This window comes from Orcinus orca, chromosome 2 (assembly GCF_937001465.1).
Source record: "Orcinus orca chromosome 2, mOrcOrc1.1, whole genome shotgun sequence".
Taxonomy (NCBI): Eukaryota; Metazoa; Chordata; class Mammalia; order Artiodactyla; family Delphinidae; genus Orcinus; species Orcinus orca.
The window spans coordinates 15804774-15832653 of record NC_064560.1 but is presented as its reverse complement, the minus strand read 5'-3'; the positions used below and the strand labels follow the sequence as shown (position 1 = coordinate 15832653).

At 36.6% G+C, this 27880-nt stretch overlaps 1 protein-coding gene across 1 annotated transcript in view; it reads left to right on the top strand.

Moving 5' to 3' along the window:
- The window catches only part of MALRD1 (MAM and LDL receptor class A domain containing 1), a 589021-nt gene that overhangs the window by 133829 nt on the left and 427312 nt on the right, over positions 1–27880 (top strand). The window contains exons 14-17 of the mRNA XM_049705518.1: positions 11259–11411; positions 12298–12403; positions 12879–13246; positions 16775–17200. Of these exons, the coding sequence (XP_049561475.1) occupies positions 11259–11411; positions 12298–12403; positions 12879–13246; positions 16775–17200 (1053 nt within the window). The remainder of the gene's footprint in view (positions 1–11258; positions 11412–12297; positions 12404–12878; positions 13247–16774; positions 17201–27880) is intronic.

The following is a 27880-nucleotide window of genomic DNA, read 5'->3' as shown; positions in this document are numbered from 1 at the left end:
CTCTTCAAATATTTTCTCAGACCCTTTCTTTTTGTCTTCTTCTTCTGGGACCCCTATGATTCAAATGTTGGTGTGTTTCATGTTGTCCTAGAAATCACTGAGACTGTCCTCAGTTCTTTTCATTCTTTTTCTTTATTCTGCTCCTTGGCAGTTATTTCCACCTTTTTATCTTCCAGCTCACTTATCCCTTCTTCTGCCTCAGTTATTCTCTTATTGATTCCTTCTAGTGTATTTTTAATTTCAGTAATTGTATTGTTCATCACTGTTTGTTTGTTCTTTAGTTCTTCTAGATTCTTTTTAAATATTTCTTATATTTTCTCCATTCTGTTTCCAAGATTTTGGATCATCTTTACCCTCATTGTTGTGAATTCTTTTTCAGGTAGCTTGCCTATTTCATCTTCATTTATTTGGTCTTGTAGCTTTTTACCTTGCTTCTTCATCTGTAACAAATTTTTCTGTCATTTCATTGTTTATTTTTTTGATGGGTGGTCTGTATTCCTGTCTTACTGGTTGTTTGGCCTGAGATGTACAGCAGTGGAGTTTGCAGACGGTTGGATAGAGCTGGGTCTTTGTGCTGAGATGAAGACCTCTGGGAGGCCTCACTCCTATTGATATTCCCTGGGGTCTGAGGTTCTCTGTTAGTCCAGCAGTTTGGACTCGGAGCTCTCACCTCAGGAGCTTGGGTCTTACCTCCAGCCTGGGAACCAAGATCCCACAGCTGGTCACTGGGGGTTCCTCCCATCCTCTTAGGTGTCCGTGGTCCCCCACCAGTGCCTGGTAGGTGCCCTAGTTGTGAGGAGACGTGAATTCTGTGTCGTCCTAGTGCGCCGTCTTGACTCCCCCTCATTCTCTTATTCTTAACTCTCTTTAAAACTTGAACAAGGTTAACCGAATCTTAGATTAGGATAACCATGTGTTAGAATAGCTCTGCCTTAAGTAATAATTCAAGAATATCACAAGGCCTTCCCATTTCAGAAATATAAACAAAGAGAACTCCCTACCTTTTGCTGAATAAGAGCAGAGATTCTGCTTCATCACATTTACGTGGAAAAATGTCCAGTAACCTCTTGTTTTGTACCTGCTACCACAGAACAAGAATAAACCATGGCACAGGCATGTAATAAACTCATTACGTTCATCTCCCTAACCTGAACTTTCTAGGAACAATTTTTGAGATAATAATCACCTTAAATGTATACTGCAGTAATATAAATGAACAGAAAATACGGTTTGTAAAAGGTCTTACTGTTCTTTGCCTAAGATAGGCAGAAATTAATGAATTTTTTTAAATGGTTTATTCTTTTTCTGTCCTGTTAGATTTTTATTCATATCTTCTTTGTGTAGTTAATATGTTTCTTTCCTCTGACTAACCTAATGATTTCAAATGTTTTGTACTTTTTGGGAAGAGCCCAGTCATCTGTGGAGTTAATAAGCTCGGGTTATTTCATTAAAATTCATAGAGACCTTTCATTACCCAAGATATCCTGTTCTTCAGTCACTTCTGAGTCACTTATATTATTATTTTTTCCATTTTTAAGATGCAAGTCAAGTCTTACTAATATTTTCCTATCTGTATCACTTCTTAATGGTGCCTTGTTATTCCTTGATTTTGTATGCTTACCTTATAAGTTATTTTATTCCTACATCCCGTTCCCTTGTTAAAATTATAATTTTTATTATGTGGTGGAATACTGTTGGCCTTTCAGAATTCGTTGTGGGACTGAGTGCGTTTTTAAGGATTTCTCAACCTCATGGATAAATGAAGTAGTACCTCTTGGAGCTCTAGCTTCGGGAGAGACCTCAAATTGAAAAACATATTGACATTAATAATTCACTGACTTTAAAAGAATCCTAAATTGCTCAAATTTAGCTTTTTCTGGCTCTTCCAACTTTTTTCACTCTTTTCCTTTCCCAAACAAAAATGAAAGACCATTTATAACTAAGTTTGACTATGTATCCATTTTGACCTAATATCTTATGAATGTATTTAATAGCAATTACTATTTTGGATATAGAGAACCCATTATAACACCTGTTAATAAAATATTTTAGAATCTATATAAATACAAAAATTTATTAACTATTAACATAATATGCACAAAGTAGAGTGGAAAGTTACTAAATGAATATTTTGTATTATGTATTTGTGTATCACATATAGATCAATTTACACCTTATGTACACATCTAGACACATATATTTTCTTTATTTCATAATAAACAATTTGACATCGGGAAAAATAACTCTTCCCCATTCCACAATATTATATAATTCTACCAGAGCATTATGCACCCATAATTACTCTACACATATTTTAATACAGTAGTCCCCCTTTATCAGCATTTTCACTTTCTGTGGTTTCAGTTACCTGTGGTCAACTGCAGTCTGAAAGTATTAAATGGATAATTCCAGAAATAAACCGTTCATAAGTTTTGAATTGCACACTGTTCTGAACAGCATGATGAAATCTCCCACCGTCCTGCCATGGACGTGAATCATCCCTTTGTTCACTGTATTCCACCCTTTAGTCACTTAGTATCATCTCAGTTATCTGGTCAACTGTCATGGTATTACAGTGCTTTTGTTCAACTAACTCTTATTTGACTTAATGATGGCCCCAAAACACAAGAGTAGTACTTCTGGCAATCTGGATTATGCCAAAGAGAAGCTGTAAATTGTTTCCTTTAAGTGAAAAGGTGAAAGTTCTTGACTTAATAAGGGAAGAAAAAAAGTGTATGCAGATATGCTAAGATCTACAATAAGAATGAATCTTCTATGTGTGAAACTGTGAAGAAGTAAAAAAATTAGTTCTAGTTTACTGTTGCATCTCAAACTACAAAAGTCATGGCCACAATGCATGATAAGTGCTTGATGGAAAGGCATTAAATTTGTACAGTAAGATATGTTGAGAGAGAGAGACCATATTCACATAACTTTATTACAGTATATTGTTATAATTCTTCTATATAGTTATTATTCTTACTGTGCCTAACTGATAAACTTTATTTTCGGTATGTATGTGTAGCACAAAACATAGTAAATATATGTAGGGTTTGGTACTCTCTGCTGGTTTCAGGCAACCGCTGGGGGTCTTGGAACATATCCCCCATGGATAAGGCGGGACTACTGTATCTACTATTATTATATAAAATTTGTTCTAAAGTACTATTTTAAAAAATGGAAATTAAAAATGCTAGAACTTCTATTTCCAGTTATGGTGGATTGAGTCATTCGGGACACCCTCTAACTGAGAACAACTAGAAAATCTAAACAAAACGATTTTAAAAAATCTACTTGAATTCATTGAAGATGTAAAAAGGAAGGGACAAATTAGGTGACCAAGTAAGAATAATGACCTTGATAGCTGAACCTGGTATTTAACACCACTTTCATATGCCAACATAGAACAAGTAGTTGAGAATCTGAGTATAGCACTTTGGAAATCTTATAGCACTTTGGAAATTGGAGTCCAGGCTTAGTATAGATATGGATTGGTATACTCCACAGAATTTTATCTGTAATACCTAAAAGTCTGAATCCAAGAGGTCTGTGTGAGCTAGAAGTTATTGTTCCTCACAGGATCTCAAACCCAGCCCCAAATACTCTCGATCCCTGAAGTTAGTTTGATGTAATCCTCAAGTATTATTTACTCTATGTGCCCGCAGAAACAAACATAAATCTTACCGAAGGACGATAACATCTTAGACCCCAGATTATTTTACTTTTTGTTATATACATTGTCAAGCACTTAGACACACAGGAGATGAGGCCACAGGAAAGAAAATAAAGTACAACAGTTAAAACCGAAACCAAAGAAAAAGCCCTCCAGGTAAAGCAGTTATATCCTTCATCCCCTCATGCACTCACTTCCTTTCTTACGCAGTTTAAACTCCATGGTCTAATCTTGTAATGACTGCCATACACTGACCTTTAACTGCCTTGGTGTCTTCTGGTATATCATAGTCACTAAAGCACAAACTGTTTAAATGTGGCTTTCAACCCTCTCAGAGCCAGAATCTGCATAGCGGAGTGTGGCTGGAGAAGAAAACAAAACAGTGTTATCTGTTCTCACTTTAAATAGACGTTCACAACCCTAGATGGAATCTCGTACTCCCTAGGGATCACATTATGTTTCCCCACTCCATTCCCTCTGCCCCCTCCCCCTCTTCTCAATGAATAACATTTTTCTCCTGTCTTCTCCAACATCTGTCTTACTTCCCTTTCCCTAGCTTGAGCTGATGCCTTTACAACCTATTTCACTGAGAAAATAGGAACACCCAGAAAAGGACTTTCATGAGCTCCAGTATCCCTTCTACCCACCTTAAACTCTTTTCTCCTTTACCCTGAATAACACGCTCCTTCTAATGGTCAGCTCTTTCTCTTGTAAGTAGAATCCATCTCTGTTTGCCTGTTCAGCAACCTTGCTCCAGCGATTTTCCCTGTCTACCAGATCTTTTCTATCAGCATAAAAACATATTTTTGTTTCTCACGTTTTAAAATCTTCTCTTGATCCCACTTCCTCCTCAGCTATCACATCATTTTTGCCCCTTTGCAAAGTATAAACCTCAAAAGAATTAATTGTATTTTACTGTCTTCAACTTTTCTGATTTCTTTTTACCAATCGGGGCCTTGCTGTCACTATTCAAAATAAACTGTTCTCATCAAAGTTAGCAGTGATCTAGATTCAGTGGTCTATTCTCATTGTTCATCTGACCCGTCAGCAGCACTTGACAGAGATAATATGACCCGCTTCCTTACAACACTTACTTGCCTTGGATTCCATGACACCAGGAAGCACTCTTCTGATCTGAACTCCAGACTTGTATATCCAGCTCTCTACTTGACATGATCTCTTGAATACCTAATAGGAATCTCAACTCTAGTATTTCCGAAACTGTAGTATTTCCTCTTCCTCTACTTCCCCCGCAAACCTGCTTATTCACAGCCTTCTCCACTTCATAAAATGGTACCTCCATTGTTTCAGGTCAAAGACTTTGAGATCATATTGATTCATTTCTCTTTCTCACACTCCATATCTCATGTCAGTTAATCCTATGATGTCTACCTTCAAAATACATCCAGGGTTTCCCTGGTGGCGCAGTGGTTGAGAGTCTGCCTGCCGAGGCAGGGGACACGGGTTCGTGCCCCGGTCCGGGAGGATCCCACATGCTGCGGAGTGGCTGGGCCCGTGAGCCATGGCCGCTGAGCCTGCGCAACGCGAGAGGCCGCAACAGTGAGAGGCCCGCGTACCGCAAAAAAAAAAAAAAAAAAAAAAAACATCCAGAACGCCTCACTCATCCTTATTTTCATTGCAACCACTCTGGCCCAGACCATTATCAGATCTGGATTTTTGTACTATCTTCCTGCTTCTTTTCTTGCCCACCCGACCCACTCTGTCTCCTCTGAATACAGCAGCCACCGTGATCAGGTCAAGTAAGATTTTGTCACTTCTCTGCTTAAAACATCTCAATTTTTCTTCAATCTGACTCAAAATTAAAGCCAAAAAATTAAAGTAACCTCTCTGATTTTATCTCCATGAGGACAGATTTTTTTTTCTGGTTTCTTCTGCTCCCCCCCCCCCGCCCCACTGCTTTTTTTCACTGCTGTGTTCTTAGGCTCTATACCTGTGCCAAACATATAGCATGTACTCAATAAATGTTTGTCAGATGAATGAAGAATGAATGAATGAGTACATGGTAGTTATTATGCTATTACAATTGCCTATTTGCTTATAAATTTCCCATGCTAGATTTTAAGCTTCTTAATGGTGGGTACTATACATATCAAGTTTAATGTAGTTTGTGTTGACAACTGTGAAGGGTCTGAAACTTTACCCTAGTTATAAGCTAACAAGTTATCTGCCATAGTTTTATGGTTGTCAGGAGGGGTGAGACTCCTGGGTCAGAGACAAAGGACTTTATTACTAATAGTATAACAAACAGCATAATAAGCATCTTGCTTGCCTTGTTTCCTCTTGCTTTCTGAGTCCCAGGGCAACACAGAGGGGCCCAGGTGGATGTACATATAAAGTGGGTTGGCGTTACAGGTAAGAAAGCCTGAGCTTCTGGAATCCAAATCTTTTATAGTGGGATTCAAACAAAATGTCTGACCTTTGCTTTAGAGGAAAACATTATCTTTATTATATTATATTGGATAAGAACTTGCCCTCTGGTAGACAGAATCACTCTCTCTATTCTTCATGATTATTTGCTGTTTAAACATCCTTGAAAAGATGTTTGGAACAAATAGACAGTTTATGACTCAGCTTATAACACATGCAGAAATATGAGAGACCTATGGGGAATTGTCTTCCAACAGTTTCTTTATTGGTCAGATCACAGGAGACCCTGAAAATCATATGTAGAATGATGTAATTAATCATTCTTATTTCAAATGCAGTAGTTTTGAATGCCAAATGTTATTTAGTTATTTATGCTTTAGTATTCTTTAAAATATCTCATTATTGCTATTTATTTTTATAGACTTTTTAAATTTCATGGCACTTTTGCAAGTATTCCCTTACTATTATGTTTTAAATAACTAATGAATATTAACTATTGATGAAGTCTAGAGTTCAGTTACTTCAACCTTATCGTATTTCCAAACATATGACCATTTGAATGAATGGAAAAGCCTGAAGCTCAAAGCAATATAATTAGTAGAGAACATGTTTTAAAATAGGATATATAGTATTAATGCATTTGACGTTTGTAGTAACCTCTGCTTAATCAAACAGAGTACAACCTCAGTGAACTGAAGCCAACATACTGGAATACTCAATTAACTTTTGTCCTTCATGGAACTTTTAGGAAGGTCAAAAGGCTAGAGGAAAAAAAAAGCTTAAAATAAACAGGGAGAGCCAATCTAGTGGACTTTTATATAGTTTAGAATCTGCTTCCAGAGCATATCCTGTGGTTATGCATGTTTAGATTTTATATGATCTTGCATTAAAAACACATAGTACGTGCCTGGCATATAAGAATTGTCCAAAAATTGTTAGATATAATTATTATTACTTTTTAAACTACTAGAAACAGTATAATTTTTTTAAGAGCACAGGCTTTGACATCAAAGGTCTGGGAAGGAATTGTGTCAGCAGTAATGAGCCCTGAGAAATTATATGTTACTCTTCTTTCAGCCTTATGTTTCCCAGCTCTAAAATGGGGACAATATTCTTATGTATATTTCAGGAGGAATAAATAAGATAACATACGTATTGAATGCATGTCTTCCACACTGCATTTGTGCCTTTGCTGTTCTCTGTAATCCACAGTGGTAGGCTCCAGTTTTCTAACTTTTTACAATTACCACCTGCATGTTTAGCCTTTCTTGATTTTTTTTTTTTTTTTTTTTGCTGTATGTGGGCCTCTCGCTGTTGTGGCCTCCCCCATTGCGGAGCACAGTCTCCGGACGCGCAGGCTCAGCGGCCACGGCTCACGGGCCCAGCAGCTCCGCGGCACGTGGGATCTCCCCGGACCGGGGCACGAACTCGTGTCCCCTTCATCGGCAGGTGGACTCTCAACCACTGCGCCACCAGGGAAGCCCATTTAGCCATTTTTTCCCCCCTAAACTTGGTCATCTTTTGCCGGTGTGGCTAAGACCAAAGGGAGTTTGAAGTTCAACCACATGTGTCAGGACATATTTCGTCCTATAAATTTTGTGTTTTCTTTAGAGCACTTATATTAAATAGTAGTTAACTATTAAGACATTTTAAAGAGTAGTTTCAGGTTCAGAGAAAAATTGAGAAAAATGCACCAAGTTTTCTCATATACCCCACACCCCCAGACATCCATAGCCTCCTCCATTATCAACATCTCCCACCAGACTGGGACGTTTGTTTACAATTGACAAACCTACACTGATACATCATAATCACTCAAAGTCAATTGTTTACATTAGGGTTCACCCTTGGTGGTGTACTTTCTATAGGTTTGGACAAATGTATAATGACAGCTATCATTATGGCGTCATATAGAGTCTTTTCACATAAAAAATCCTTTGTGCTCCAACTCTTCCTCCTTCCCATCACCCTCAGCTGCTGGCAACCACTGACTTTTTTTTTTATCTTTATAGCTTTGTGTTTTCCATAATTTCAAATAGTTGGAATCATACAATATGTAGCCTTTTTAGATTGGCCACTTAGTAATATGCATTTAAGGTTGCTCCATGTCTTTTCATGGCTTGATAGCTCACTTCTTTTTAACACTGAATAATATTTCACTGTCTGGATGTACCACAGTTTATTCAACCATTCACCAACAGAAGGACATCTTTGTTGCTTCCAAGTTTTGTCAGTTGTGAATAAGGCAGCTCTAAACATCTGTGTGCAGAGTTTTGTATGGACATAAGTTTTCAACTCCTTTGGGTGAATACCAATAAGTACTCTTCTATACATTTTTAAGTCTTTATGTGAGGCCCAAATTGTCAGCCAGATTTCACCTTTGTATACTTCATGTTTATTCCTTACACATGAACCTCGGTAGGAATCATCCCCAACCGTCAAAGAAGTTCTAAAACAGTGAATCTGAAATGAGACAGCGTCTGATTCTGTTGTTCCCCCCCCCCCCCACAAGTTTTCTTGGCTCTTACAGAAATTCATCTTCTTTTCCCTCAGTGAAAAGCTCTAAAAATGACAGGGATAGTGTAGGGTGATGGACCTATTTGTTAGTCTACCAAATACCCCCTAGCACGCTTTCCCCAGGGACAGAGACTATAATAATACTGACATAACTAGTAGAAGCCACAGGGTAATTTTACTCAAAAAATTAAAAGCTGCTAGAGTTACTAGCCTTTGTATCCATAGCCATAGAATAGACAAGCAAAATTTTTGGAAATTCTGTGTCAGTAGACAACCTGTATTGAATGTAACGGCCCCTAGCACAAAGCTTGGTACACAATAAACCTCGAATAAATGGTAACTGCAGTTGTTACTGCAAAATGTCGATTCTGATGATGATGATGGTAATTGAGGAAGTCCATGATGTTGGTCTAGAAAACAGCGAAGAATCCTTCAACCTCAATTATTAAAACTTACCCAGGATATTGTATTTCTCAGTAAAAGATTACATATTTTTCCAAAAACTGTTCTAATGAGGTGTATATTTGATTCCTGGCTAAGAAGAAGGTTAATTTCATCTGATTATTACATCTCTGATTAATCAAGGTGAGGTTTTAAATGTGTATAGAAATCTAAATATATAGGAACAAAGTATACTAGAAAGGCACATTTGAATTTTAACAGCATAATCATCTCTTAAAAATCACTATCTTTGAAGAGCCTTATCTAAGAGAACTACAGAATTGCTGCAATAGTTTCTTAAATTTTACTACTATTTGAATATTCATTTATTTCCACAGCAATATCTCCTGAGATAGCAGATGATAAGTTTTCCTTTCCAGGGGTCTATGTGGGATAGATATATAGTAGCAATAACTTGTTTTCTTTCTCTATTTGCATAACAAAAACTCCTGGATCCTATTTTTTCGGATTGTCTGAAATAGGAATCAAAAGTATTTGCTTCCCCTGGGATTGAAATAGCATCTACATACTGGAATCTATATATATTTATGGGTTATTTATATTTGTAGAGATGGCTGTTGAAAATACAAAGAGTTAAATATTCTTAGCATTTATTCCTAACTTATCATTGTTGTTTTTCACTTTTGAGTAGCATTTAATTTTGCTTCACCACAGATTTCTAAACTTGAGAAATCTTTATTCTAGGTATAGCAGTCGTCTCTCCATTTTGCTGATTTCTATTTGTCTCTATTGAAATATAGTTATCTCTTGCTTATTAAAGTTGATGCAACATTCTTAAAGTATTTATTTTAAAATGTATTCATACATTCTCATTGACTTTTGGTAAAATTTGAAAGTATTCTGCTGGCCATATTTTGGACCAGGAGACCTGATAGAAAACAAATATTTTCTGAGATCACATATTTCCTAGAAACTTAAAAAAAATCAATAGTGTTTATGATGTTACTACTCAACTCACATTCTTCCCCATGTGGCAGGAAGCATTTTCAAAATTAAGCATGATTTATCATTAGGTAAAAATGCCTTTACAGTTTAACATTTTTTAATCTCACTGAGTGATTTACTTTATACTTTTATCTTCTAAATTTATTGTTTACTTCCTAAGTTATTTTTTTAAGGGAAGATCTATATAGTTTATTACTATATCCTTGGATAAAAATATCCAATGGCCAAGGGTCCCAGTGTAGTAATCATCAATGGGGGCAAATCTTATTTTGCACTGGAGTCTGTAGTAACACCTGAATATCCACAGTAAACAAATTCAGATTATGCCTTTCTGGTTTATCCCTTTTCCAATCTAATGACAATTAAAAGTTATTGTCAACAGTTGCAGAAAGAATATTAGACTAGGAGTTAGAATATTTGGATTTCAATCAGTCTCTACAACTTTCTAACTATATGACCTTGGTTAAGTTAAAAACTTCCCTAAACCTTCCTTTCTTCCTCTGTAAAGCAGCAATAATAATAATACCTTCTCCCAAGAGCTATTGTAAAAGCTAGATTTATATAAAACCTTCAGTACAGGGCCTATTACATTAGGTATTCACCACATATTAGCTATAATTTGACACTGCTATTATTATAACTTCGCATTCTTTCCCTTTCTCTCTCTTTTCTTCTTTTCCTCCTCCAGAATGTCTTTGTGTAACTTAACTATTTCTCTTCATATTTACTTGAGAAATAGGTCAAATTATTCTGCCTTCTGCCAATTAGGTGATGTATTCAATGTTTTGGGAAATAGTAAGCTCTACAAAAATTAGAGGTGAACATTCATATTAAATATAATGGATCTGAACTTTTCAAACATTAAATTTTTTAGAAGTAGCTTTTCATGGTTTAGTGTAAAATACTCTATAGGAACAATGAAGTCTTCCAGATGATGTAATAGCAGCAGAGAAACTAACATGAGTATCAAAATAAATTAGTCAGACCTTGGCAATTCTGTAAGCAATATGGCTGAATGATGCTGTTTATTAGAAAGAATATTTGGAAAATATTCTTAAATTGATAATTTTGCCTTATCAATTTCCATTATGAAAAGCACAATTCTGAGTTTTAGGGAGGATCAGATAGGATCCTTTTTTTCATCAAGTGTGGCTTTAATGTACTTAGGGAAGAGTAACAAGGTGATTTCCAAGGGTAGAAGGGTTGTCTACCCTTCTTAAAGTGTGTGATCACCTTGGAGAGTCAACCTAAAAGCTACGTTTTTGTTCTTCAGTTTCTGAATGTGACTTTGAAGCAAATAGCTGTGGTTGGTTTGAAGCAGCTAGTGAGGATGATTTTGACTGGACCTGGAGCTCTAGAAGTAACCTCTCTGCTGATTTTGAGCGACAGGCTCCACCTTGGGATCACACTCACAACACATCTCAAGGTAAGAAGCATGCACAGTGTCTCTGTACCTACAGACTTTCCCCAGCTTATGGTGGTTTGACCTAATGATTTGTCAACTTTATGATGGTGTGAAAGGAGATGCGTGTTCAGTAGAAACTGTGCTTCACATTTTGAAATTTGACCTTTCTCCGGGCTAGCAATATACTTGTGATACTCCCTCCTGATGCTGGGCAGAGGCAGAACCACTGCTCCCAGTCAGCCACGCAATCCCCATGGTGGACAGTTGATACACTGACAACCGTTCTGTTTTTCACTGTCAGTACAGCATTCAATAAATTACATGAGATATTCAACACTTTAGTATAAAATAGGCTCTGAGATGATTTTGCCCAACTGTGGGCTAATGTAGCTTTTCTGAGCTTGGTTAAGGTAGGCTCGGCTAAGCTGTGATGTTCAGTAGGTCAGGTGTATTAAATGCATTTTGGACTTTGATATTTTCAATTTATGATGGGTTTATCAGACGTAACTTCATCTTAAGTCAAGGAAGATCTGTAGTTCAGTTTACCTTTGCTCGGGTCTGAAAAGAGAAAGAGAAGAAGTAAAGTTCTGTGTTACTACAACAAATAGTAGGATAGTTGAATATTGTCGATTATACTTATGTTGTCAACGTAGAACCACTCCTTTATGGGTGTTGGAGATAGAATATAGATATATTTTGGCTGAATTAACTGAAATTACCAGTTGTTTTTGGCATAATTTTGACCTAGCTCTAGATAATAGTTTAATATTTATAAGAGTAAATTTGACTAACAGTCACTTTTATTGATATTAATTGTTGTATAGTCTTCAGTGTAGGGTTTACAGACAGATGTCTCATTTTAGAATTTAGTAGGTTAAACTAATGGTTTCTTTTTGTATCCCAATAGGGCACTTTATGTTCATTCTGAAGAAAAGCAACAGCTTATCACAAATTGCTAAACTTCAGAGCCCAACTTTCGGCCAGACAGGACCTGGATGCACACTTTCCTTCTGGTAAATACTAAAAAAAAATGGTCAGCTACTCTAGCAGCCCGGCGGTTCCAGGCATACTCCTGCATTTACTAGATATTGTAATTTGTCCTGTAATCTGGCTTTGCTTTAAAAATAGCTATTGCGTTAGATCCGCACAATTCGCATTTTACTTAGGAGCATATTATCAGTATTTGTTATGTTCTTACTTAAGATGAAAGGGACTCTCCCTCCAACAATGGATTATAATTTAATTAACACTGCCTCCTGTGTTCTGGACTAAACTCCTTGAGAAAGGTTCATGGGGTCCTGAGAGCCAGAATATGCACCTCGGCAGAGAAGCTCTTGCAAACAGGTGGCCACAATTACTGCAATAATAACTAAAGGCATCTATTATTACAACTCATTTTTAATTGACCGTTAACTGAGTGGAAGAGTCTAAAAGTTAAATATTTAGTCTATTGCATAAATCATTTCCATTTCTTTTGTTCTCTTTCAGGTTTTATAACTATGGCCTATCAGTGGGAGCAGCTGAGTTACAGCTACACATGGAAAATTCCAGTGACTCCACAGTACTCTGGAGAGTATTATATAACCAGGGCAACCAGTGGTCCCAGGCGACTGTTCAGCTTGGACGCCTTACTCAGCCCTTCTATTTGTCACTACATAAAGTCAGCCTTGGTGTTTATGATGGGGTCTCGGCTATCGATGATGTCAGATTTGAAAATTGTATTCGTCCACTCCCTTCGAAGAGCTGCAAAGGGCCAGATCGTTTCTGGTGTCTACACACGAAGGCTTGCATAACAAAGCTTCAGTTATGTGATCTGGTGGATGATTGTGGTGATAATACTGATGAGGTCAACTGTGGTAAGTGCTTTTCTTTCTGTTCCCTCTGACTCATTTTGATGGTGGTGATCTTGATTGGTTCACTGTTTTCTAGTCAGTCAAGATAAAGGCCCTAAGCATTGTTCCAAAGTCAATGAATGTTATGTGTGATTAATTAATTAGTCAAGCCATCAGTATTTATTATGTATATTTATGAATTGGATACTAGAGAGATAGTGATGAGGACAGTTATACAGAGTCCCTGACCTCAGGGAGCTTACAGTCTAATTGAGGAGGTAGATATTTACATATTTAAAAAATAAATGTAAAATGACAGTTTTGACAGGAGTTTCAAATGGGGGTGCTGTGGCTTTCTATAATTATGGCATTGGACTTTCTAGAGGTGGTGACTTAGCTGAGATCTGAAAAATAATAAGTAAATACATGTATGCAAAGCCCTGATAGATGACTGCATGGGCAGCTGCGAGATACCCAGTATGGTTGGAGTAAGGCAATAAGGGGAAACAGGATGCAACATAAGGATGGACATGGATGCCAGATTAGCAGATCTTTGTGGACCATCTTAAGGAAGTTTTCCCTCATCTGAAGGTTTTTAAGAAGGAAGGTAATATAATAAAATTGGCAGATTTAAAAATGTCACTGTGGATACAATGTAATGAATGGATTAGAGGACAGTAGGTTCAGGAGATTTACTAGGAGGCCGTTGGCAGTAGTTCCCCTGAGAGGGCTGGCAGCCTCTATAACAGTGACAAGTGGTGGAGATGGATGGACTAAAGTTGGAGGAGGGATATTTAGTAGGGACGTTTAAAAATCTTCTGGCTATAGGGAGCGGAGAGTGAGGTGTCAAAGATAAGCCCCGAGCTTCTGGTTTAAATTACCAAAAAGGTTATCATACCTGATGATTATGTATATCTTGCAATTTAATAAACCTGGTTCCTGGTAGTGCCTAGTGCATTTGGTCCTGAAAATGAGTCAGAGGCTAAGAGACGTTTTTCTTTTTTAATTACCAACATCAGTCAGAGAAAGTTTGCATCTTTCGTTACCCAGAAATAGCAACAATTCTTTAAATTCAAGTTATGTGCCTATTAAATTGGGAGGCTTACCATAAACCAAAGTAAAGCCATCAAATGCTTGGTACATCATAGGAAACATTACATTGAGAAATTTCCATATAAATCATTGTAGAGAGTTTTGCACATATGTGGTGTTTAATACAGTCAGGCACATTAAAGTCAGAATTACCATGCCGCTCGTTACACAGCTAATACCTTTAGTGCATATAAATAAAATTGATGATTTCGACAATGGCTGTTATAAGAAGTGTTGCTTGTCCTAAAGGTAATTTATTTTTGCAAATTTAGAAAGCCTTTTCATCTTTTTCATGTACTTCAAATCCCACTTCTTAAAAAACGTTGATCTGTTACTGAAAATAAGCAAATTATCCTTCAAACTTCTCAGCATTAACTGAGTAGAATGGGATTATCAAAATACTTCTTGTGACTAAGTATCAATGAAAGGAACTGGTAGTGACTGTCAGTTTCTCTCGCAGCCTTCCATCTAGACATAGTAAATTTTTTAAATGGAGACTTCCTTTTTACTTTTTTTTTTTTTTTTTTTTTTTTGGCTGCGCCACGCGGCACACAAGATCTCAGTTACCCGACCAAGGATCGAACCACACCCCATGCAGTGGAAGAGCATAGTCTTAACCACTGGACAGCCAGGGAAGTCCCCAGACCTAGTAATTTATTAACAGAATGCGTTAGACATCCAGAAATTGATGCTCTATTTTCTAAAGTATGTTTAGAACGTGGTCTTTCATTTAAGGGTGGAGCCACGTGCCTTCCCTTTTGAAATAAAGATTGAGCATGCAGTCAGTATGAAGAAGTTGGCTTTAGTGCCAATTTTATGTCAAAAACCTCAGTAGCTTGACATCCCCCTTCCTCTGCACAACCCAAGACTGACACCTGCAGGGGACCTGTGGGGTCCAGTTCACGTCCCAGCTGCGTTGATTAGTCACAAGTGAGGAAACATCAAAAGAAAGCTCATCTCCCATTTGCCATTTACTCACTTGATTCCCCTCATTAGGTTTAAGCTCCTGTTCTGTGGTTTTCAGAGACAGATGATTTGTTCTTGCCTGGCTGCATTTATTCACATATCCTTTTATTTATTGTTTCAGAATATCTGTTCACTTTGGTGCCAAGTGCCGTTATAAGATGAATGGGTAAAGGCCTGCTGACGTTTGTCTTTCAAAAATATTAACTTATGTAAATGAAGCTAAAATGTGGAACTCCTCCTTAATTTTAAATCCTGTCCCTTCTGCCCAAATACTCTCAAATGTATTTGTATACATTTGTATACAAATACAGTATTTGTATATTCTATCCCATTTATTCTAAACAAGTACTTGGTGTCGACAAAATCATCACATCTTGAAAAATGCATACATTCCTATATCCTACAAATGTAGGTAGAGTATTCAGTTGATAAGGGACTGGTCAATTCTTTAAAAGTGCTTTGAATTCTTCTACTGACCGAAGGGAGTTAGAAGTTTAAAAGCACCAGCTCAAAGGAGCCACAATCCAGTGAGAAGAAAAGATTACCACTGAGGAGACACAGCTAAGAAATGGCAAAATAGGCATAATAATAAGCATAAATAGAGACAGAGGGGTGAGAGGTTTAGGGCACGATGGTAAATTGGTGCATGCCAAGGGGAAAGGCAGTTGGGGACGAACAGGAAGTTATTTTAATCTGGGAAGAGTGAAGCTTGAAAGATAGAGAAGTTTAGATTTAAGCCGAGATTAAATGAGTCAATATTAAAGGATTCTCAATAGAGAAAAAAATGATAAACTACCATTTAAAGATGGTCATTCTTTTACAAGTGTGGAGGGATGCTTGAAACTGGGGCAGGATGGAACCAGAGAGAAGAATTTGATTTCCAAGTGAGGTCTGGAAAATACCTGCATCAGAATCATCTTGGGTGCTTGTTAAAAATAGGGATTACCATGCACCCCAGGGGATGCTGAAAGATAGAGATCTGTTAAGTTATGACTCTTGTTAGCCCTGCATGTTAGAATCACCAAGTGAGCTAGTAAAGTATCCTGATGTTTGGCTACACCATTTGAACTAATTAAATCAACATGTCTGGAGGTGAATTCTGAGCTTTAATTTTTTTTTTTTAATGTTCACTGGTGATTGGAACATTCAGCTGAAGTTGAAATCCACTGAGCCAGAAGTTTGTTGGAGCAAGCCAGCCATGGGGTAGTGATCATTTGCATAGAGTTATGGTACTAACAGCGGGCAAGGGATGGGTAGAAAAGGCATTTGGGAAATAATGGCCAAAGTAATTCCACCTTCTGGCTATAAAATATTATTATTTGATGTATTAGCTAGGATTTAGTTACTCTTTTAAACGTTTTGCTTTAATGTTGCATTAAAAAAATGAAAGTGGTTTACCTTGGCAGGAGCAAAGTATCAACTATTGATAGTATTCCCATTCATAGTTATTTTTGTCCTTGATTATCTTTTGATTTTATTTCATGCCAATTTCAGTACCTGAACTTCAATGTGACTTTGAAAATGGAATTTGTAACTGGGAACAAGATACAGAAGATGATTTTGATTGGACCTGGAACCAGGGTCCAACGTCAACACTTAATACAGGGCCGATGAAGGATAACACTTTGGGCACAGCTAAAGGACACTATCTCTACATAGAATCTTCTGAACCACAGGTTTTCCAACACCGAGCTGCGTTACTCAGCCCGATCATCAATGCCACTGATGTAGTGGGCTGCACCTTCCGCTTTTATTACCACATGTTTGGAAAGCACATTTACAAGCTGGCCATCTACCAGCGAATCTGGAACAACACAAGAGGACAGCTGCTATGGGAAATATTTGGGAATCAAGGCAACATTTGGATAAGGAAACACCTCAACATTTTCAGCAGGAGGCCTTTTCAGGTATGGATAATGGGCTTCACAAGCTGTATTGGAAATGAGTCAGGATGTCTAAGGAATATGAAAGATCACTATATTCTTGAATTAAAAGTAAGTGAAATTTGATCAGTTCCTTTGACACATATTTGTCATGTAATGAAGAGTGTACCAAAGCTCGTTAGGTTGCTTTCCTCCTTGAATACCCACAATAATGTGTGATTAAAGTCTCTAAAGCTGGACACATGGCATTGGACACAGCTGCAGGTTCCTCCAGTTTTAAGTAATTGTTGTGCTGAAATGAAAAACTTGGAGGAAAAGAGTTTCACACAATCTTTTGTCTTCTCCAAAAGGTTCAGACTCTCAAATGTGTTATTTTGAATCTATCATTTGACTTTCTCACATTTTCGTAGGTAAGCAAAAAACATCCAGGAAGAGTGCAGGCTTTGTTGGAAAAGCTATTCTGGGGCAGAACCAGAGTCTGAATCTAGGTTTCGTACTCCTGGTGGAATATTCTTTACTCTAAATCTTACCTACCTTCTCCTGAAAGTCAGACTTGCAATAGAAAGTTCAAATGCTTATGTGGCTTTTACAGTTTTGTGAAGGACTTTTGCATATATTATCTATTTGATTCAGCAATTCCTTGAAGTGGGTAAGTCAGAGATCCTTTTTGCCAATTTTATAGATATAAAGGAAAAAACTCAGGTTGTTGTTTATCCCTGGCCAAATAGATGGTAAGCAGGAAAACAAGGACTTGGACGAGAACCCACAAGTGTCTAGTTAATTCATGTTCTTTCTGCTTCCAATATATCATACAGCCTGTAACATGTAGGAACGTTGAATATTGTTTTCTCCTTTTGGCCAAATAGATCTACATATGATATATTGGAAGAAACGTCTTACTTTTACTGGCTAAACTTTTTTTTTTTGCATTACCCTAATTGAAAGCACTGTCTTTAAATGAATGTCTCGAGTTAACAGTTTTGTAGCCAAGAACTTAGCTCCAGGCCAGCTGGTACATCAGTGCCATCATAGATGTACATTGTACGTGCTCAGCAGAGAACACATTGGGATTGGTGATTTGTCCGGATAGACATAAGCGGAAATCATGAGAACTAATCTGCCACGTGTAGAGTGATATCTTGCAGTTCAGCCACAATGGTAAGATGCATGTAATAGTGTGAAATGAAACTGAAGAGGGATCTTTGACTTTTATTTAATAATGGCTTATCCACTTCAAATTAATTCTTAGTCTAATCAGGTCAACTGTAATTTGGGCTTAACTAGTATTTAATGGATAAACTCTACTTATGATATTTAGTCAAGCATTGGTTTCCAGAAGAAAATCAGCTTGACACGGGAGTCAGTTGACCATGGAACTAACCAAGGAATCCTTTGGTTGTGAATCTAAAACATAAATATTGAGGTTTGAAACCCATCCTGGCTTACACAGAATGCTCTATTTGATTTTATCCAAGGGTTTTTTGCTTTGTTTTGTTTTGTTTTTTTAACGGTACGCGGGCCTCTCACTGTTGTGGCCTCTCCCGTTGCGGAGCACAGGCTCCGGACGCACAGGCTCAGCGGCCATGGCTCACGGGCACAGCCACTCCGTGGCATGTGGGATCTTTCTGGACCGGGGCACGGACCCGCGGCCCCAGCATCGTCAGACGGACTCTCTCAACCACTGCGCCACCGGGGAAGCCCCCAAGGGTTCTTTTTTTTTTTTTTTTTTTTAATGAATTTTAGGTATGAAAAGATGAAATCAGAGATTCTGCATGCTGTGTAGATGATTTGTTTAAGATAGTTAAGGACTGGGTCCAATTTAAGCAACAGGATGTGTTTGTTCATTGGGTAATGGATATGCATAGCTTCTGTTCCAGTGAGCAAGGGCAGCAACAACCAGCATTTTCATTAACTGTGATACTGCAGGTGAAATTACCTGGTATCATGCCCAGCAGATAACAGGTACTCATTAAATATTTGTTTAAAAGAAAAATTCAAAGATTTTTCAGGATCATTCATTTAAAATGAAACACGTAGGATAGGACCAGATTGTACAGCAGGTATAGGAACTGTTTGGCTTATTATTGTCAGTGGAAATAACAGCCACTGCTTTTATGTGTGGCATGGCCAGCAAGTCACTGCATATAAAACTTCAGGTCAAACTTCTAATTTTTATTATGAGCTTTATTGAGATATAATTGATATGTTATAAACTATACATATTGAAAGTTTTGAAACCATCACCACAATCAAGATAATTCAGATATAAATGGACTGCATTGCTAAAACTTTCCTGATATCCCTTTGTAATACCTCCTTCTGGCCCTCACTTCCATCCCTGATAACCACTGAACTTCCTCTCAGTATACGTCAACGTACACTCCCCACACTTTTATACTATAAGTGAAATAGTACAGTATGTACTTTTTTTCTGATGTATTTCATTCAGTGTAATTATTTTGAGATTCATTCTTATTATAGAATATATCAATACTTCATTTTCTGTTGCTGAATAGTATTCCATTATATGGATACAGCACAGCTTCTCCATTTACCTATTGATCAGAATATGGGTTGCTTGTAGTTTGGGCTATTATAAGTAAATCTGCTGTGAATATTTGTGTGTAAGTATTTATATGAACATCTGCTTTCATTTCTCTTGGGTAAATACCCAGGAGTGGAATGGCTGGATCATATAGAAGGAGTATGTTTAACTTTTTAAGAAACTCTTCCTCTGTTTTTCAAAGTATACCATTTTTTTTAACATCTTTATTAGAGTATAATTGCTTGACAATGGCATGTTAGTTTATGCTTTATAAAAAAGTAAATCAGTTATACATATACATATGTCCCCATATCTCTTCCCTCTTGCGTCTCCCTCCCTCCCACCCTCCCTATCCCATCCCTCTAGGTGGTCACAACAAAGTGTACCATTTTTGATTCCCAGCAAAATATGAGAGTTCCAGTTCCTCCACGTCCTAGTTAATATTTGTTATTATCAGTCTTCTTAATTTTAACCATTCCAAGTGTACAGTGGTTATCTCATTGGGGTATTGATTGCATTGGCCTAAGCATTAATTATGTTGAACATATTTTTATGTGCTTATTTGCCAAACGAATGTCTAGTTTCAATTGTCTGTTCAAATCTTCTGCCCTCTTTTTAAATTGGGTTTTTTTGTTATTATTGACTTGTGAGCTTTTAAAATATTTTCAGGATGCAAACCTTTTATCAGTTATATAAGAATTACAAGTATTTTCTCCTAGTTTGTAGCTTGTCTTTTCATTCTTTTAAGAGATTTTTTTGAAGAGCATATTCTTTTGAATTTTGGTGAAGTCCAGCTTACCAATATGTTATCCTATGTATCAAGCTTTTGGGTTGTATCTAAGAAAGCTTTAACTAACTCAGAGTCCCCAGAACTTTCTCCTCCTCTCTCTCCTGTCCTTTAGAAACATCAATTACACATGAATTAAGCTGCTCGAAGTTGTCTCACATTAACAAAATGAAGACTAAAAGTTATACAGTCATCTCAATACTTGCAGGTAGAGCATTTGACAAAATTCAGCAATTTTTTTCTTATTAAAAATCTCTCAACAAATTAGGTACAGAAGGAATATACTTCAACATAATAAATATGGTAGGTCCACAGATAACATTAACTCAGTCATGAAAAGCTGAAAGCTTTTCTTCTAAAATCAGAAACAAGACAATGAGAGGCTCACTCTCACCATTTCTATCCAAGGAGTACTGGAAGTCCTAGCCAGAGCAATTAGGCAATAAAAATGAATTAAATGCATTCAAATCAGGAAGGAAGTAGTAAAACTGTCTGTGTTTTCAGATGACATGATCTTGTATATAGAAACCTCTAAACACTCCACCAAAGAACTTTTAGAACTAATCAATGAATTTAATATAGTTGTATGATAGTAAATCAACATACAAAAATTAGTTTCATTTCTGTGCAAACAGTGAATGATCTGAAAACAAAATTAAGAAAACAATCCAATTTACAATATCATCAAAAAGAATAAAATATTTAGGAATAAATTTAACCAAAGAGGTGAAAGATCTGTACACTGAGAACTATGAGACATTATTGAAAGAATTTGTAAGACTAGTAAATTGATAGATGTCCTATTTTCATGATTTGGAAGCATTAATATTGTTAAAGTATTCATACTACCCAAAGGGATCTATAGATTCAGTGCAATCTCTCTTGACATTCATTTTTTTATGGAATTAGGAAAACAATCCTAAAATTTGTACAAAATCCCAAAAGACCCTGAATAGTCAAAGCAGTCTTCAGAAAGAGGAACAAAGCTGGAGTCATCACTGTTCCTGATTTGAAACTGTAGTACACAGTACTTATATTCAAAACATTTTGTTTCTGGCATAAAAACATACACATAGAGAACCCAGAACAGAGAACCTAGAAGTGGACCCAAACATATAGTCAACTAATCTTTTTTAAGGGTTCCAAGAATACATGGGGAAAGGATAGTCTCTCTTTAGTAAATGGTACTGGGAAACCTGAAAAATATATTATCTTGAATGTTTTGATTTTCAAATTCAATATGTAACAACTCAAAGATTAATAATTCCAGTGATTCCTTGGGTAAACTGTTTTTCCAATAAGATCACAATTTAGTAAACTAATAATTTTGACTCTCCAAATGCTACCCTGGTGGTCTGAAAAATGTGTTTATTTATGTGCCATGGAGAATGATAGATTGATTCCAAAAGGCTAATTTTCAAAATATATGAATGTTGTGAAATTGTACCTATTTTCCCTACGTGTTTCCTAAATATATTTTAGAGGACACTTCCAGATTTTCATAATACAGAAAAAATAATTATGCTGTAATAGCCTTATGTAGGAGAATAATGGCATGGAAGCTACCTAAATGTCCATCGACAGACGAATGAATAAAGAAGATGGGAGATATATATATATATATATATATATATATATATATATATATATATATAAAATGGAATATTAGCCATAAAAAAGAATGAAGTAATGCTATTTGCAGCAACATGGATGGACCTAGAAGTTATCATACTAAGTGAAGTAAGCCAGAGGGAGACAAATATATGATACTGCTTATATGTGGTATCTAAAAAAAGAAGATACAAATGAACTTATGTACAAAATAGAAATAGACCCACAGACATAAAAACAAACTTATGGTTACCAAAGGGGAAAGGGGGAGTAAATTAGGAATTGGGATTAACATGCACACTACATATAAAATAGATAACTAACAAGGACCTACTGTATAGCACAGGAAACTATACCCAATATTTTATAATAACCTATCAGGGAAAAGAATCTAGAAAAGAATCTATATATACATATTTATATGTATAACTGAATTACTTTGCTGTACACCTGAAACTAACACAACATTGCAAATCAGCTATACTTCAATTAAAGAAAGACTTCCTTCAGTTTTTTAAAACATTATTTAGAATGTCTTAGAACTCCCTGCTAATTCATTTCCCCAGCATGCATTTTGGATAGGAGACATCTCTCTTTTTTCTGAGTTTATACCATCATCAGGAAATTTCCATGAAAAATCAATACATCAGAACTTGCTAATAGAGCACCCTGTTTGCAGGGTCATATTCGCATGTCAGCAAGGAAAAATATTTGAGCCATGCTCAGTTGTAGAGGTTGCTGAATGAAACTGAGAAAGAAGGGACACTTTATGACAACTATTTTGAAGAAAACTCAAATGATAGCTTCTAAAGAGGTTTCAACTCTTATGATACTGATCATACTCCTGCCCTGCTGAAAGGACAATTGCTAACAAAGGGAACACAATGAGATTCTTCATCATTTCTGCTCTCACCTACACATCACATTTTACTGACACTTAAATGAGGGTCTAGGTACATAATGAGAAGTAACTGTTTCACACCAATACCTATTATCTGATGTTTTCAGCAGCCTTTATTGGTGGTGCACCATATCAGAATCATAAAATACTCCATTTTGAATTATTTAACAATAAAGTCAGCTCCAGCACTTTCTCAATGAGTATTTGACCGAGTTGTACTCTTGAACCTCCAGTATTAAGAATTTATTACTTCACGGGGTTTTTCCATCCTACCTTTGGACACACTGACAGAAAATATTTTCTTATTCAGAATTGAAATCTGTCTCCCTTTTGCTTTTCTCTTGGAGGATTGAGTTTCTTGGCATGGATTCAGTGTCAGCAGCAGTCACTGATAAGTGTTGCAAAAAACCTTGTTTAATGCAACTTATTAATTCTTTGGCACCACAGGAACCAGTATTTACAAGCTTCTGCTTACTTTTTCCTGACATGACCTCGTTTTCTGAAGTATATCTTTGTGTATGAGGTAGGCCCTCAGGAGGAGAGGACATGGGCTTTCAAAGAAAATATTCTTTGGCCAGACCTCTTAATGCCACAGAACTTTCTGACTAAATCTGAAAGAATTGTGTAGTGTTCTGGTAACATCTTTCAGTAATAAAGAGATTTTTCCCTGATGGATTTTGTGAAAAGATTTTAGAAATCTTATTCATAATCATAATTTACTTTTTCACATGTGGGATATACCTTTAAATCCTAGGTGATGCATCATTTTTCAGTACTTCTAGGGAACATGTTTCATAAGTTACGTTGCAAATAAAATAGGACCATATTAATAATGTTAAGTTGATCCCACTTTTTGGGAAATTATATACAGAAATGCTAAAAGTATAAATTATTTATGCAGCCTCATGTAACATTTTTCTTCCAAGTGTGTAGAGTTTGCTAGAATTTGCATTGAAAGGTTTTGAATAGAATCTGCTGGCTTGAAGCCTGTGGAAGCAATACTCATAGGTCTGTTGCTTACTGAACAGCATACTAAATCTTATTTTACAATCTTAAGTTTCTCATGGGCTATGTTCTTCCACTGAATTCAAACATAACCATAGCTTTGTGTGTCAGCTCTTCAGCACATCCTGATACAAAGTGATGAGCTTGGTTTCTGGTGTGAAGAATGCGTGAGTAGAGAAGGGAAGAAAAGTTTAGGTAAGGAGGATTACAAGAATGCAAGGTTCAGAAAGCAAGTCTAATTTCTTAATAAATCCATTATTTAAATCTTACTCATTATGACTTAGGTAATACTAAATGGCATCTAATATTTTTGACCCTCCAAAATTACAGTAGAATATTAATATGGGTCATTAAACATTAGAAATATACTTTATATATATTATTAATATATATTATGGGTCATTTAGAAAGTGATAGAAATTAATACATGCTATAGTAGTATCCAAAATATTTATATAATCCATGCTGAAAAGAAACAGAGGAAGAGAAAGACAGACTTGGGTTTTTGGGTTTAACTTTTTAAAATTGCTGATCGGTTGGTAAAAGAAAAAAAAAAAAAGAGAAAAATGGTAATTATGAATGTTTTAATTCCAGTGTGTCTTATCCCTTTTCAGTCTATGGCCTATTTGAAACTTCGTGTAACTATGCTTTGGTTTGTTTTTGTCTCTGGTTTGGTTTCTTTTTGTCCCTGGTGTTGCATATATGAGCCATTTGGGTCCTTTCTACTCATGCATACTTCCAATTCCTCCCTTCTGGAGAAAACATAGACGGTGTGTGTGTGTGTGTGTGTGTGTGTGTGTGTGTGTGTGTGTGTGTGTGTGTGTGTGTGTGTGTGTGTGTGTGTGTGTGTGTGTGTGTGTGTGTGTGTGTGTGTGTGTGTGTGTGTGTGTGTGTGTGTGTGTGTGTGTGTGTGTGTGTGTAGGGGGGGTGTCGCCGTGTCTGATTTTGCAAATTTTGCCATAGCGAGGCTGTACGGATGAGGGGCTCTGAATGGGGTTGAAATCTCAGTTGTGAGGTTTATTTGCCATTTTGGAATTTGCGCAAAAGTGCTGGCTATGCTAACAGCTGCCATGCTGGTCTCTTTTCGAGAAAGTTTTAAACTACACTTGTGTGAAGCTGCAATATAAGGAAAAGTGCATTCAATTATCAGGGCAGAATTATTTTGCTAAAAACTATTCTCTAGGTAGCATACTGGATATGTGTCTTCTTATTCAGACAGTGTCTGTGTATTAATCTGGATAAACAAAAGCAACAGTTTATTCCCCTCTGATGTGTCGTTCACTCTCTAGGAATAAACTCTATGAAATGTCTTTCAAACGTGTTTTTCTCTGCTGATACAAACTTATTTTAATCATGTGTAACATTTCAAAATTGCCTTTTCTTTGCAACTGTTTCTTTTTTTGATTTTTTTTTAACAGTATAACATATTGAACCAAATAGTTTTGCTTACTTATATTAATGATGCATGATTTTGGCTTTTATCTTCAGTAAAAAATCAATGTGTCAGCTCTGGCCAAGAAAAAGGTGTGGGACCTCTTTGTAGTTCTTTGTCAGGTGATTGCTTTACCTTGATTTATGCCTTTAAACTTTTTCGCATTCATCAGAAAATACGGTGTCGGTATCTGTGAGAGCAAAGCGATATATACCAATTTATGCTCTAAGTGCAGCCTCCTTCCAGAAGTGTTTATAGAATGTATCAGCTCACAACAGATTAGGGACGCAATGCCTTCTTCCTTCTTAAACACGTCAGATTGATGATTTTGGTTCAATCCAAATTTTTATATTAAAATTTTTAGTAAAGTGTTCCTTTATTCTAGTGCTGCCCAGAATTTCGGTGTCTGAAAAGAAACTCAGTGTTCTTGGTCTTCGCAAAATTACCCCCTCTTTTATCAGGCCTGCCGTTTCGAACTGCTCTAGGCGTGTACAAAAATTATTTTCAAAGCAGCATTGTCAGCTATGGCCAAACTGAAATCTGATTGTAAACTTTTTTTTTTTTTTTTTTTTTTGCGTTACGCGGGCCTCTCACTGCTGCGGCCTCTCCCGCTGCGGAGCACAGGCTCCGGACGCGCAGGCCCAGTGGCCATGGCTCACGGGCCCAGCCGCTCCGCGGCATGTAGGATCCTCCAGGACCGGGGCATGAACCCGCGTCCCCTGCATCGGCAGGCGGACTCCCAACCACTGCGCCACCAGGGAAGCCCTGATTGTAAACTTTTGAAAGCTAATTTCTTGAAATAGAATTCAAGAAATCATCTTCCAAGTAACTTTTTTTTTTTTTTTTTTTTACCCAAACACCCATTCTGGTTTGCTTTGCCATGTCATTATTTGTGTTGGAAACACAATATTTCATTGTTACCATCTTGAACTTTTTACTGAACTTAATAATGATTAGGCCCATTTTGCACTTGTGCAGAAGGTCTTCTTTACATTTTATGATATAAAGCCTTCTGCCAAGGGGAGAAAAAAAAAACATGAATAAATGTAATTCTTAAAAACGTTTAAGGTTAAAGATGTTTACTGATCCCTGAACCAGTCTCCAGGAGGATTAAGGGTGGAGAACGAAGATGGAGAAAAATTGTAAAAATGGTGAAAAATAGAAGTCAGTCCCCATAATCCCAAACTTATGATCTATTGAGGAATTCTGTGAAGTTCCTAAAGCCTTTACGCTGAATATCTGACAAAGGACTTTTTTCTTCCCAGTTTCTCTGTGAGTTGCTGTCTATGGAAATTTTATTTGCATTTGGAAACTTTGAAATTTTCGGGACATTTGAGAGGTTTGTAGAGACTATGATATTTGAAATGAGGACTATTCTGGAAAATCTGGAACGTGTGTCCTTGTATATAAATACATCCTTATCAGGTATAGGCTGTTTGCATACTTCTGTGTCTCCATGCACATATGTATATGGGCAAATGCATATAAATATATTTTCTATTATTAGCAGGATTACTATGGCTTTCATTTGTATGTATCATAACTATGATCATCCTTTTAACTGCAGGGCCCCGCTTATTGCTTCAATCAGTACAGAGCAGTCCTTCGCCCACTGTGTTCCTGGCTGTAACTTCATCTTAATTATAACACAGTCAAAAGCAATTAAAATATACTAGGAAGTGTCCAAAAAGCTAGGGGGCACCCAGGCTCTATCTTAGGATAAGGCTGTATTTTTCTTTATCAAATACGTTGTGTAACTACTTGTTTTGACCTCCAGGACTCTATTGCCCCTCCTATGTTGTTGTCCCTGACTTTCAGATCTTTGATTTGCTTACATTTTAAGATTTATTTTTGCTACTTTCTTGGCTTCTCTGCTCTCATAGGTAGTGGCAGCTTCCTCTATAACTCTTGGCATTATCTTTGCTCAGATAACTGCTAATGATCGAGGTAGGTGTATTACGTGTCATTCTATCTAAGTCAACTTTATGCATTTGGAACTACAATTCCTAGTGTTATTCTTACATTGCAAATTATAGTGCTATACTGCTGCCACAATTTATGCGGTGCTGGAGAACTTTACATTGACTTGGAACTACTATTTGGTGTAAAATGAGCTAATTTTAGTTTGCGTTTTCAGTAGCTCAGATTTAAGTGGTATTTTTGGTACAATAAATTTAACTTTTACTCTGTTATAAAGTGAATTCAGGCTATTGAAGAAGATGTAATATGGACTTTAGAGTAAAATTGCTTAAGTTCAAATCCTGGCTCTGTCATTTATTAGCTGTGTAGCCTTAGGAAATCTGTGTAACCTCTCTGTGCCACAGTTTCTTCACCTGTAATCAGGTATAATACTAGTACTACCTTGTATAGTTTTTTTGAAGATTACATATATTCATATATACATATATAAGACACTTAGAAAAGAGCTAGGCATAC